The 13,136-nt window shown below is 44.8% G+C and overlaps 3 protein-coding genes across 7 annotated transcripts in view; all 3 read left to right on the top strand.

The window, feature by feature from the left end:
* LOC311031722 (myosin-9-like) overlaps positions 1-4,332 on the top strand; it is a 30,953-nt gene extending 26,621 nt beyond the window's left edge. For both annotated transcript variants that reach the window (XM_084038161.1, XM_084038162.1), the window contains 9 exons: positions 42-254; positions 601-762; positions 870-998; positions 1,091-1,179; positions 1,280-1,403; positions 1,592-1,800; positions 2,156-2,264; positions 2,387-2,559; positions 2,669-4,332. In XM_084038161.1, the coding sequence (XP_083894287.1) occupies positions 42-254; positions 601-762; positions 870-998; positions 1,091-1,179; positions 1,280-1,403; positions 1,592-1,800; positions 2,156-2,264; positions 2,387-2,559; positions 2,669-2,780 (1,320 nt within the window). In that variant the 3' untranslated portion in view covers positions 2,781-4,332. The remainder of the gene's footprint in view (positions 1-41; positions 255-600; positions 763-869; positions 999-1,090; positions 1,180-1,279; positions 1,404-1,591; positions 1,801-2,155; positions 2,265-2,386; positions 2,560-2,668) is intronic.
* Positions 4,333-4,542: 210 nt separating this feature from the next.
* On the top strand, positions 4,543-9,511 carry slc25a38a (solute carrier family 25 member 38a). Of its 4 annotated transcripts, none has more exons than XM_084038183.1 (8): positions 4,543-4,616; positions 6,325-6,404; positions 7,167-7,291; positions 7,458-7,542; positions 7,677-7,856; positions 8,020-8,188; positions 8,275-8,435; positions 8,537-9,510. In XM_084038183.1, exons 2-8 carry the CDS (start codon positions 6,390-6,392, stop codon positions 8,657-8,659), a joined length of 858 nt encoding a protein of 285 aa, XP_083894309.1. In that variant the 5' UTR covers positions 4,543-4,616; positions 6,325-6,389; the 3' UTR covers positions 8,660-9,510. The 4 variants fall into 4 exon arrangements, with proteins under 4 accessions (XP_083894309.1, XP_083894310.1, XP_083894308.1 ...); XM_084038184.1 differs by lacking the exon at positions 4,543-4,616 and adding an exon at positions 5,345-5,546 and having other exon boundaries at positions 8,537-9,511; XM_084038182.1 differs by lacking the exon at positions 4,543-4,616 and adding an exon at positions 5,345-5,677.
* A 1,001-nt stretch (positions 9,512-10,512) lies between these two features.
* rpsa (ribosomal protein SA) lies at positions 10,513-13,117 on the top strand. The gene is made up of 8 exons (XM_084038181.1): positions 10,513-10,575; positions 11,094-11,263; positions 11,394-11,512; positions 11,801-12,046; positions 12,327-12,455; positions 12,568-12,727; positions 12,827-12,871; positions 12,978-13,117. Exons 2-8 carry the CDS (start codon positions 11,131-11,133, stop codon positions 13,070-13,072), a joined length of 927 nt encoding a protein of 308 aa, XP_083894307.1. The 5' UTR covers positions 10,513-10,575; positions 11,094-11,130; the 3' UTR covers positions 13,073-13,117.
* The last annotated feature ends 19 nt before the right edge of the window (positions 13,118-13,136 follow it).

Consider the following 13,136-nt stretch of genomic DNA (forward strand, 5'->3'; position numbering starts at 1 on the left):
TACCGTTGTCGTCATCACAAATCTTCCTCCGTGTCCTGTAGGTCCACGAGTTGGAGAAGGCTAAACGTGTGATGGAGCAGTCTCTGGATGAGATGAAGACTCAGCTGGAGGAGCTGGAAGACGAGCTGCAGGCCACGGAGGATGCCAAGCTGCGTCTGGAGGTCAACATGCAGGCCATGAAGGCCCAGTATGAGAGAGACCTGTCGGGACGTGACGAGATGGGCGAGGAGAAGAAGAGGGCGCTGGTCAAACAGGTAAGAATAGGATATAGACTGGAGATGGACCCATTGATCAGTCACAGGTCGAAGCCGGCCAGCTGTCAGCTTATTGGCTGGTGGTCTTGTATATCAGATTTTTGGGGTGGGTTTTGCCCATCAAATTTACACACATGGGCCACAAGTTTAATGTCATAGCCACACACATTTACAATTACAAACTCAAATATGAATGCTGGCAATTATCAGTCTTAGAAAGAAAGAAAATTGGCTGAAAATCTGACAAATTGGAATCTGCCAAGAAAATGTGGACAAGGTGTGTCACTGTGCAGTTACCTGGTTGTGGGTAATGGGACGTGGCTGAAATCACACGTGCATCCATCAGGTGCGGGAGATGGAGATGGAGCTGGAGGATGAGAGGAAGCAGCGCTCTGCTGCCGTGGCCGGGCGCAAGAAGCTGGAGCTGGACCTGAAGGAGCTGGAGGCAGGCATCGACATGGCCAACAAGAACCGTGACGAGGCCCTGAAACAGCTGAAGAAACTCCAAGTGAGTCAGTCGTTGAAATGTCTTCAATACAGCAATAAGATGCAACAAAGTGTTTGAATAGCAGCCGAGTAGTTTTCTCTCCAGTTGACTGACTTCTGACTCTGCAGGCCCAGATGAAGGATCTCATCCGGGAGCTGGATGACACTCGCATGTCAAGAGAGGAGATCCTCGCTCAGAGCAAGGAGACGGAGAAGAAGCTCAAGAGCATGGAGGCTGACATGATCCAGATGCAGGAGGTCGGCATGCACACCTCTCAAAATCTATTCTATTGCCCTGCCTCTGTTGCATATCTAAACATATTGCTCTTTTCTCATTCATTCCCGTGCAGGAGTTGGCAGCTGCAGAGCGAGTAAAGAGACAGGCCCAGCAGGAGAGAGACGAGCTGCAGGATGAGATTAACAACCAGGCCAGCAAGAAGTAAGACATCCGTCAAGTAAAACACCAAAACTGCCAGTCGTGTGCGTCACCGGTCGTTGGCCACTCTTGTTGTTCTTATTCGTCTCAATCTGTCTCTCAGTGCTCAGGTTGCCGAGGAGAGGAGACGGCTGGAGGCACGTATTGCTCAGCTGGAGGAGGAGCTGGAGGAGGAGCAGTGCAACACTGAGCTGACCAACGACAGGCTGAAGAAAGCAATGCTGCAGGTTTGTGGAGACGAGGATCCAGCAGCTCATTAGGGCCATTTTAGAATGAACATTAATGCCTTGCCATTCGGGGTTTGGAAATGGTTGGATTTTAAGTTATTAAATGTTGAATGAGCATATCCATCAAATCCCAGTTGAAGTGAAGTGTCCCTGTCCAACTTTTATTTATTTATTTATTTATTTCTAAGACCGACCAGATGAATGTGGAGCTGACAGCAGAGCGCAGTACTTGTCAGCGTGTGGAAGGGGCTCGGTGCCAGCTGGAGCGTCAGAACAAGGAGCTGAAACTGAAGCTGCAGGAGCTGGAAGGGGCGGTCAAGTCCAAGTACAAGGCCAATATGGCTGCCCTGGAGGCCAAGGTCACTCAGCTGGAGGAACAGCTGGACATGGAGACCAGGTGGAAACTGCATTATGTTCACACTTACTTAATGGATGTGTTGATTCCTGAATACATGGACACTTTAAAGTTTCTTTAAATATTTATCAGTCACTTTTTCAAAATTCACATGAACCGCTCTTCATATCAGATCAATTATTTAAAAAGAAAATGCATCTCTGATTGCCGAACCTGTTAAATGTTGCATCTTTATCAGCAGAGTTTTCTCTCTCTCTCCACATAAAATGCACTGTGGGCTACATTACATTACTTTCTACAAGCAGTTATCGAAAGACTTCCTCCACCACCAGGTTACACTAGCCAACAGTATTGACGTCGTGTTTTTGGTCTGACCAATGTTGTGCTCTTGACTCAGGGAGAGGCAGGGCGCCAACAAGCTTGTGAGACGCACCGAGAAGAAGCTGAAGGAAGTCATCCTCACCGTGGACGACGAGAGACGCAACACGGAGCAGTACAAGGACCAGGTCAGAGCTTTTCCATCACCACCGTCAAGCTGATAACCGCCGCCTACATAATAGCCCACATCTGGGCAAACGGATATCAGTAATGTTTTTTACATCTGACTTACATGCGTGTCGAATTGTAGGTCGACAAGTTGAACTCTCGCATGAAGCAGCTGAAGCGTCAGCTGGAGGAGGCTGAGGAAGAGGCTCAGAGGGCCAACGCCAACCGAAGGAAGCTGCAGAGGGAGCTGGAGGACGCCACAGAGTCTGCAGATGTCATGAACCGTGAAGTCACCACCCTCAAGAACAAGCTCAGGTAGGAACAAGGACCGGAGAGTCCCAGTAGCAATCAAATGTGTCCAAAAAAAACTTCCGAGAGTTCCTTAGTTTGGTATTAATTCATTTTTCTTTCTCTCCGTTTTTAGGCGTGGCGCCGACTTCCCCTTCACCGTGCGTCGCACCGTTACCCGCACTGGCATTGAAAGCGACGAAGACAGCGAGCCCAAGAGCGAGACCCCTGAACCCAAGCCTGAATGAACAGCCACAGTGCCACTTGACTTCTTAGAGCTGCATCTTAAATAGACCGATCCAAATTCACATAAGAGCACACATTACTGTACCTACTGACAGAGAGGAACACAAAAATAAGACTAGAGACAGGGATTTGACAGATTCCTCCATGTTTTAGTTCTGTGACAGTGATCTTTAACATTGACAATCTATGCATTCTTAACACACTATCACACATACAGAAGCCAGTAAACTCGGACAATCACCATGCTGACATACAAACCTTTTTTGGTGTTTTTTTGGGGGGACAAAATTTTGGTTTTTCTTCATTTTTCATTCTCTGGGAAAAATAAAATATTTTTGTAAGGAAACATTCCAATTATGATAGTCCTGATTTGGGATCTATTTTTCTAATTGAAGAAAGAGAAAACAAAGAAAGAAGTATACATAAATGAAGACGGATTACTGGAAGGGGACCAAAGTAATATCTCAATCTATAGAATTGTGTATTATGCAGAACATTTTTTTTTATAATGGTTAAGAATGGAAGTGCTTCATGTTTATTATGCTCTCGCTTCAGTCTATAATGAAGGTTTATATGCGGAAAAAATGTATCCTATCAGTTTAGCTGCAGTTCGTACTCGTGACTACGCTTTTTTCGGCTTCATGTTATACGCACACATTTCTCGTGGAAACAAAATTTGAGGCAGATTTCAAAGTAACACAATTGGAGACTCATTGACGCATACTGAAGGCATTTGATTGTGACCGTGCTGAAATTTTGTAATTTTGCACTGAGTTGGAAAAAAACAAAACACAACAAAACACTTTGGCCTAGACAATATAAACCACTGCATGCGTTTCATTGAAATGATGGAGAAGCTTGGAAGTTTTTGGAAAGGCCGTGCACACACTCATTCAGTAAGTGCACAGACTGCCAACGCACGCTAAGGCCTTAAATGCAGCTGAATTATACTGGGTAGGGTTTGTTGGCTTTTTTTTCTGGACATACATTGATTTTTTTGTTTTTGTTTTTTACATTTCTTATCACTATCAGTGTTTTTGTTTATGTTCAAGTAAAAATGGGGTGGTGGGGTAGTCTATTACTCACAGCACACACTGTATTCTCAGAGCACAGCTTGTTGAGGGAGCTGAGGTTGTTGCAAAGTTTCGGTAGGGGCATATTTCACCACTGTAACCTATGTACACTGTACCCTGCCTGACGGGGGCTTCATGTAGACTTGAGTCGACATGTGGCCAGGTATTGAGTAGATGTAACGGCTCTTTGTTAGGATGCTGTAGACCCCCCTCATAAGCTGTGCTCGGGGGCTGCTTTTGGCTCACACTGCTGGGAGGTGAGAGGAATGTGTTGTTACTTGAGAATAACAGCTCATAGATATAAACATTTAAAAAAGGATCGCTCTTACGCACTTATGAAAAGAAAGGAAATCCAAAAAACAAAGGAAAAAAAAAACTATCTCCTCAATTCTTTTGTAATGTTTCTGTCTGCACCTCTGGAATGGAAATCATGTTGTGAAATGTTGGTATTATTGCAATTAAAGAGGCTTTCTAAACTGCTGCCTGTCGTCGACCCGTGTCTTTATCATTAGCTCACACACTGATGTTTATTTTTTTCATGCCAATATTATTGAAACAACTGGGATTACCGTATGTAAGTGAAGTATGGTTTGAAGTCCAAAACTTGGATCGACTGGGGCCAAAGTTGTTGTTTATGAAATGATGCATTATCACCAGCAGAGGGCAGTCAGGGGTTTCATTGGGTCACAATCGGGGTACAACAAGCCAGAACCGGTTTCACTCCAAAGTGAGTAAAATATAGTAAACAAGGATGGAGACATTTGGGTGAGAACTCTTTCCGTAGTATTATTCTTTTATAGGACGACCTTCAGCTGTACACGTTCATTCATGACCTGACGAAGCACGACTTTCAAATAATACTGCGTTTTATAGGAAGTATTCTGTTACTAGAAATGCATTTGTGACGAATGTGGTTTGAGGTACTAAAGTATTTCTATTTTCTGTTACTTCTACTTCACTGGAATTCAGGGGAGAATGTTGTACTTTTTATTCCACTACATTACTCCTAGTAATGTCAACATAAAAATATTAAAATAGTTATGTTTTACATACAACTACATATTGAAGCATGAATAAATACGATACTATAATAATAGTATGACGCTCACTAAGGGCTCATTCTGCATTATAAGTAAGTACCTTTACTTTTTGCGGATAAAGCATCAATTTTCCTAAAGTGGGACGTTGACTTATACTTGTTATAGAGGGATTTCTGGTGGAGTCAAGTAAATCATTTGAATTATTCCTCTCTGAGTTTAAGTTAGATATGTTTTAGTATAACAGCATAAAGTCACAAACAAGTAGCGATATAAACGAATAAACCATCCTTTCTCATACCGAGACAAATGTTCGGATCAGGATGCGCTTTAAAACAACAACAACTGACGTACTTAATTAAGTGGTGCCCTTTTAGTACTAATATTACGGCCCACTGTTGAACCAATCAGGAGCCACTGGCTCCTAGGTGGGCGGGGCTTCTTCGCAGTTACAACACGCCGCGTCATCAAGCAGGAACCGGCCGGTTGAACTTTTCAATGACGGCCGGTTATCGTTGTAAATACCGCGGGGAGTTCAGCAGTGTCCGTGCTCTGCTTGTTCCAGTCGTCCAGGAGGATTTAGGCTGAATCATAACTTAGTCGGTGTTATATTTGGTGCCTCGGCGGAGAGAGAACTTGACTGCGACACACTAACAAGGTGCCATCTTTCTAATCACGCCTGACTCGAACTACGTTTTTGTGTTCCGGCCTCCGTCGTGTTTATTAAACGCGTTTGGAAATAGCGGCTAACCAATGTCGACACACTCGTGATAGCCGTCTCTGAGGAGGGTAAGCTACACAAGGACACCGTTGTTTGTTTGCTATAAACTGATTCATTTCTGGAGACCAATACGAATATGATTGAAATGGTCGGATATTGGTGTTATTGGTTGTAAAAGGACCATTTTACATGCTGACCACTTACCAACTTGTTTTATGTGCTTGTTGGGTTGCAGCAGAATATACGCGTTAATATATAAATATATGCCTACATTCTAACCACGTTATGTAAATTAACCCCACAAACATTAATGTGGGAAACAGCAAACCAAGACATGGCTCAGACAGAGAGGTGTTACCAGACTGTTTTATTCTGAATCCATCCTCGCTTTACACACACACACACACACACACACACACACACACACACACACACACACACACACACACACACACACACACACACACACACGTTGCATTAGTTCATGATGCTCACGTGAAAAACATAACTCCTAATATGTAGCACGCTGTTCTTTGGTTAGTTAATGAGTAGCTGTGTGTTGCCCATGATCACTATATATATCCAGCCCGCTGTGTGTGTGATACAGAGACAGCAGGGCCGTGGACGTTCACCTGTAAGAGTCACTCCTCTGTATGCCAAGAGTGTGTTTTTTAAATGTATTTCTAATTTATTTAAAACTGTTTTCCTCCCCTAGGTTGACAGAGTGGACAGCAGCAGAGTGACACTTCGACAAAAAGCACCCTGAAGTCCTGACACACTATGGAACTGTCACTGGTGAGTTTTCCAATTATTTTCACCGTTTGTTCAAGGTTCAGTTTTCCTTTTGAAGCGTTTTTCGGTTTGAGCCTTAGACTGTGTAGACCGCCTTAGACTATTTTATCCTCCTTTTTTTTCCCCGACGGCGCAGGCAGGGAGTCCAGAGGTGGCTGTAGAGCTGCAGATTGCAGGTGGATTATTACATAAAGGGAGGCCAACTGTGTTACATCACAGACGAATAATAAATCAAGGGTGGATGGTTAATTTTCCGACGTCTGCCACATTGGACCCTGTGAAAATTTTAAAAATCAAAAGTTTTGCTTTAGCTGTGTGAAAAATGTGTTTGCATCAGAGCCAAAAAAACAAACACGTCATAGACAAAACAATGAGTTAAAACCCCAGTAAATAGATAGATTTAGGAAACAACACTAACAGTATCACTACAGCTTCCAATTCTATGACTAATGTTACATACCTACTATAAGTGATGGTGTCTCGTGACTTATTAATAGCCGTAGGTCTTCAACAACACAAATATTTCCTAAACAATAACTTCAATAAATGTCATTCTAAAACAAATTTGAAAATAGTTTTATGACTCAACAGCGACGGTTAAAACAGTGAGCATTTCCCAGACTTTTTATCAGAAATGAACCTTCGTTATCTGGCGCTGCGTGTCAAAGGTTTATCAGCCGCTTGTCTACGTCAGTCTTCATCTTAACCTCCGTCTCTTTCTCTTCTCCCACGTCTCTAACCTCCCGCTCCCTCCTCTCTCCTCAGGCCCACCCGGCTGTCAAAGCCTTCATGTGTGGCTCCGTCAGCGGGACCTGCTCCACGCTGCTCTTCCAGCCTCTCGACCTTGTCAAGACCCGTCTACAGACCTTGCAGGGCAGCGTGCAGCCCGGGTGAGTCTGCACATGCACACTCATCAGGATCACCAGTTCACGTGTTTCCACACCTTTTATGACTTCTGCATGAAACAGGCCCCACGTGGTCCCCGCATGGAAGCAGTACTCATTATTTCCTGTTGATCATCTTTTTAATCGGCTTATGTGACCGTCCCTCTTTCAGTTCGGGCAGAGTCGGGATGATGACTGTGTTTCTGAGCGTGGTGCGGACAGAGAGGCTGCTGGGACTGTGGAAAGGAGTTTCACCGGTTAGTCCACTTTTTTTTTTTTTTTAACCATAAACTCTGTCTTCTCTGTGTGTATGGGGGGAAAAAATCACAAATTCACCTTCAAATTTCCCCTCCTCTGACTCCTCTGCCCTCTCCTCAACCTTCTCCTCTAGTCCTTTGCTCGGACCATCCCGGGAGTGGGGCTCTACTTCAGCACCTACTACTCTCTGAAGCATCACTTCTTCCAGGACGGCAACCCCGGGGCCATCGCGGCCATGCTGCTGGGAGGCGGAGCCCGGGTGGTGGCAGGCGTCGTCATGCTGCCGGTCACTGTCGTCAAGGCGCGCTTTGAAGTAAGCAAAGGCTATTTGAACCATTTGTCCATTTCTTTTAGGCAACTATTATGGCTTTTCTGCTCACTTGGTCATTTGCTTTCACACACTCTGAATAACATGTAATATCAGGTATTATTGTCTGACTCTGAACATGAAACTAAAGTAAAGGTTGTGTGTTCAGTCTGGCAGGTACAGTTATGGGAGTGTGGTCGGCGCTCTGCGCAGCGTGTGTCACACCGAAGGTCCCGCGGCTCTCTTCTCTGGCCTGATGGCGACGCTCCTCAGAGACGTCCCGTTCTCCGGCATCTACGTCATGTTCTATAGTCAGGCCAAGGCCTCGTTGCCAGAAGGTAAGCGTTCAGCTCATCCAGTGATAACCGCGCTGTTATTTTTAGAACGACTACGATCCAAGGCCTCCTGTCTGTCTCCCTTGAAGGGATCAGATCATCTGCTTCGGCCCCGCTGGCTAACTGCAGCTGTGGCCTCCTGGCGGGGATATTGGCCTCCCTGATCACCCAGCCTGCCGATGTGGTTAAAACACACGTCCAGGTGAATCCACAGCTGAGGACAGCCGAGGCCATCAGATACATCTATATGGTAAGTTAAGCTCGACTCCTCGTCGACTGGGTTTTAACTGCACGGCCATGGCTGCTCATATCTGACGCCTGTCCCCGTTCTTGCATCGTGTCCCCTCTCAGGAACACAGACTCCAGGGCTTCTTCAGAGGGGCCGTCCCACGGGCACTGAGGAGGACCATGATCGCCGCCATGGCGTGGACGGTGTATGAGCAGATGATGGCCCGTTTCGGACTGAAGTCCTGAAGGGGAGAGTTGATAAGAAGCCTGTGAAAGAAAGACGATCCGAACGTGAAGTCGCAGAGTGAAGAATGTAACGTGAATGGGACGCTGCAGTGGAGATGCTCACAAGACTTTTTAAATGACTTCAAGTATTTCGCCGCGGCAGGAGATGCAGACTGGCTGAATGAAGATCCACATGGTGCCTAATGACTAACACGCATGTTATTATTGCACATGAAGTTTTAATCCTGATTTGAGTATTTGGACGTTTTCAGAAACGGATCAGTGGGAATGTCGGTGTCTCTGGTTTTCCAGTTACTCAAGACGGCGTCCCAGATAGCAGCTTCGATGTTTGTAATGCACTTTAACCCCCTGCAGTTCTGTCTCATGCACAGAGAATGTGAACGCCTTTGGCACAATGTTGTTTATATTCTGACATATAGTATTTTAGTATTTACTCTGCACATTGCCATGAAATGTAATGAGATTTCTCTGAAATGTATTTTTGTGTGAAACTGTTTACCGTTTTCTTTTTTTAATAAAGCACTGTTCAATTATTCTGTATGGACGTGAATCTTGTACCTATTATCCGTGTAAACGCTCCTGTGATGCTGTAATGCTGATAGCGTGTCATGACATACTGAACTCTGTGCAGGGGCCGCGATGACACAGCAGATGTAACACTCGGCTTGTTGCAGCCCAGCTTTTCATTTGTGTTCATGCTTTGTGTGCAGAACTAGAAATTAACTTGTGCACACATCTTTTTGATACACCTTTATTTATTTGTCAAACAGCTGCAGGTGAAATTGAATTAAGTCCTTGAATAATCACTTCTTTTAACCAAATACATGTCTTAAAATCTCGAGCTCAGAACCGCGTGATGTGACATTTTGTTAATTTTCTCATGAGTTGGATAGAAAATGATTGGACTGCTTCGCTGGTGGTGTATAACTTTCACAAGCCAGAGATTAGAGAGAAAACGTTGCTCAGCGTTTTGCGGCTCGCTGCCAGAACAGAAAGGCCAAAGAATTTTATCACTGCACTGTGAGACCGAGATAAGCAGCAGAGGGGGGAGTGGTGACATAATGTCAAATAGGAAATGAGGGCAAGGAATTATGATCATAGATCAATTGAGCAGTTGAGGGCAATATATCTGTTAAAATGGAGTTATTAAAGTTCATCTACTAGGAGAAACGAATGATGACTGAATGTTATAGATATATATATATATATATATATATATATATATATATATATATATATATATATATATATATATATATTGTTTTTGTCTCCAAATATTATGTTTGCAGTTCATCAGGTACATAAACTTCTATATTATGCGACTTAAGTGTTGGATGATATGGCAGTAAGCTGTGCCACATGTCAACAAGCCTGTATATTAGTCATTTGATATGGCAAGGGGGCATAATCAATCATCTATGCAGTTCTTTATGAGTGAGTGACTTTATGTGTTGACAACCCAGATATATGCCCAGAATTAAAAAAGGTCCTTTCAGAATTACATTCTTATACACTTTATGCACATTTGATTATTTTTGGTATTTTCTCTCAACTCGTTGTGACATTGTGTGCATATTATGTTCCCTTTACCTGGAACTCCTTATCTCGAGCAAATAGAGTTGCGACACAGCTCAATCTTTCACCGAGAAGTCGGCGTCTCGACATTGTCTTAATATGGTCTTTCCATCCCCATTGTCTTAATATGGGAGAGCCATTCGACCGGTGGTTACCTCTGCTCCCGTCACAGCACATGGTGCACAGCACCACCACCTAGTGGCGACGCGCAGAGCAACATCCGCCCATCCACAATAACCAACCAATCACGGGCTTTGGAATTCAGTATATAAAAGCGTCATTTCCTCCCAGCTCTCTCTTTTTCACCGTGTGGTCAGATTTCCATACGGCGTTGTTTCGTGGTGAGTATTTTAACTGTTATATTTCGACATTAAGTCGTTAAACGAGGGCAAAGAGACCAAATAACGATAGCCTACACATTAAACTCCTTATAAGGCTGCACAACCTCTACCTATCGCGTCGTTATTGTCGTAGATTAGCCTAAAGTAAGGAATGCTAATGCCAGTAGCTAACTTGCTAGCCGATGACACGCGCTCACCACGTAACGTTAGCGTTGCCCGTCGCTCCAAATACGTTTCAGACGTCACAGTCGAAGTTTACCGACATAAAATAAAGTTACTAAGTTGCCATTAAAGATGTAAGAGTACGGTTAAGTGGACCAACGCTGGCTTTGCAGCGCGGTTTTACGTCCTGCTACGACCCGGTTTCCTTACCGCCTCTTAGCCTAGTCGGCATTCATTTTGACCAAATCGATAGTATGTGATGCGTCGAATAATCCACTCTTGAAACCACCTGCACGCTTTGACCACAGACCGGTCCTTTTTGGCTGACCAGTGCTTATCGTCCCTTTCTCCTCCAGCTCTCCCACAAAACCTAACACAGGGAAAGCGGTCACGATGTCCGGAGGTCTGGATGTCCTTCAAATGAAGGAGGAGGATGTGCTGAAGTTCCTGGCCGCAGGAACCCATCTGGGAGGCACCAACTTGGACTTCCAGATGGATCAGTACGTCTACAAGAGGAAAAGTGACGGTGAGTGGAAGGTGGGGAAAGATGTTTAATTAGGACATAAAAACTTTTTGCACCATAAACATATGTAGTTTATTAAAATCAATGAAGTTAGAGATTCTCTCACACTGTGGGGTTCTCCCTTGACCACCAGGTGTGTACATCATTAACCTGAAGAAGACCTGGGAGAAGCTGCTCCTGGCTGCCAGGGCCATTGTTGCCATTGAAAACCCAGCTGATGTGTGCGTCATCTCCTCCAGGAACACTGGACAGGTAAAGCTGCTCAAACTTGATGTCTAAACTGTTCTACTGTAATTTATGAAGTCAGACATTAGTACATTAATTGATGATGCACTCTGTTAAAGCCGGGCACTGATGTCGGTGTTCAGGTGTCGGAAGTGTGCAAGAGTGAGCCGGCCGGGTTTTCGCTAACACCATTAGGACAGCTGTCCCATGACTGGAGTTTGATAGTGACCTGAGCCACAATTCAATTTGTCAAAAACTAATAACTATCATAATTTGACTGTCTTGAATGTAACATGTTCCTTCTGGGCTCTTTAGAGGGCAGTGCTGAAGTTTGCCTCTGCCACCGGTGCCACCACCTTCCACGGTCGCTTCACCCCTGGTACATTCACCAATCAGATCCAGGCAGCTTTCAGGGAGCCCCGTCTCCTGATTGTGACGGACCCTCGTGCTGACCATCAGCCACTGACTGAGGCTTCCTACGTCAACATCCCCACCATTGCCCTGTGCAACACCGACTCCCCACTTAGATATGTGGACATTTCCATCCCCTGTAACAACAAGGTGAGACAAACTGAGGGTTTATCTTGATAAATCCTTGCATCTTGCACACCGTTAGAGCCCGGCACTGTCCTGCCCATGCAGTGCGGGGTGTAGGATGTGTGCGAAATAAAAGTACTTGGCCTTTAACCTCTTCTCCAAACTATACAGGGGATTGAGGGTAGTGGTCTTGTCACAAAATGCCAAGTTTATTTTGTAGATCTTAATGCATCTGTGGATATTTTGAAACATACATGGTATAATACAGTTCTGCTGTAATAACCCATGGACAATCTGACTGCAGGGTCACCACTCTGTAGGTCTGATGTGGTGGATGTTGGCCAGGGAGGTTCTGAGGATGAGGGGAACAATCTCCAGGGAGCACCCATGGGAGGTCATGCCTGATCTGTACTTCTACAGGGATCCTGAAGAGGTAAGACAAAGTCTGGTGCACTGTGATAAATGTCCCTAAGGCCTGAGGTTGCCGTCTGTAATGGTTAGTTGGGTTGATCTGCACATTCTTAATGAGCACATTTTCAACGCAGATTGAGAAGGAGGAGCAGGCTGCAGCTGAAAAGGCTGTTGGAAAGGAGGAGTTCCAGGGTGAATGGAGCGCTCCCGCTGCTGAGTTTACTCAGCCCGAGGTGGCCGACTGGTCTGAGGGTGTCCCTGTGCCATCTGTGCCCATCCAGCAGTTCCCTGCAGGTAAGATGGTTTACTTTTGCTCAACCAAACTTAATCAAACCTACAATTCGATGTTTCTGCTTTGACACTAAAATGTTTCTTACTTTTTCATCTTTTCAGCTGCCCCAGCAACAGCAGCAACAGCAGCTGCAGCTGTTAAGACAGGTGAGGTATTTTTGGCCAAGTTTATAATTAATGAATAAAAATCTGATCAAGTCAACATGGTCCTTTCACTTCTCGATGCTAAATCATTTTTGTTCCCCCCCTACAGAGGACTGGAGCACTCAGCCTGCCACAGAGGACTGGTCCACTGCCCCCACTGCCCAGGCATCTGATTGGGGTGGCACTACTTCCGATTGGTCTTAAATCATTGACTATGGCAACAATAAAATGGTGTTTTCACACTTTGAATTTATTTTTCTGTTCATTC

Source organism: Eutrigla gurnardus (assembly GCF_963514095.1).
Source record: "Eutrigla gurnardus genome assembly, chromosome: 20".
Taxonomy (NCBI): Eukaryota; Metazoa; Chordata; class Actinopteri; order Perciformes; family Triglidae; genus Eutrigla; species Eutrigla gurnardus.

Coding starts and splice junctions, on each gene's coding strand:
- rpsa (XM_084038181.1), top strand. CDS start 11,131: ATGTCCGGAGGTCTGGATGTCCTTCAAATGAAGGAGGAGGATGTGCTG. Junction 12,456..12,567: donor TCTACAGGGATCCTGAAGAG/GTAAGACAAAGT, acceptor TTTTCAACGCAG/ATTGAGAAGGAGGAGCAGGC. Junction 12,872..12,977: donor AGCTGCAGCTGTTAAGACAG/GTGAGGTATTTT, acceptor CCCCCCCTACAG/AGGACTGGAGCACTCAGCCT.
- slc25a38a (XM_084038183.1), top strand. Junction 7,543..7,676: donor TGTGGAAAGGAGTTTCACCG/GTTAGTCCACTT, acceptor CTTCTCCTCTAG/TCCTTTGCTCGGACCATCCC. Junction 7,857..8,019: donor TCGTCAAGGCGCGCTTTGAA/GTAAGCAAAGGC, acceptor TTGTGTGTTCAG/TCTGGCAGGTACAGTTATGG.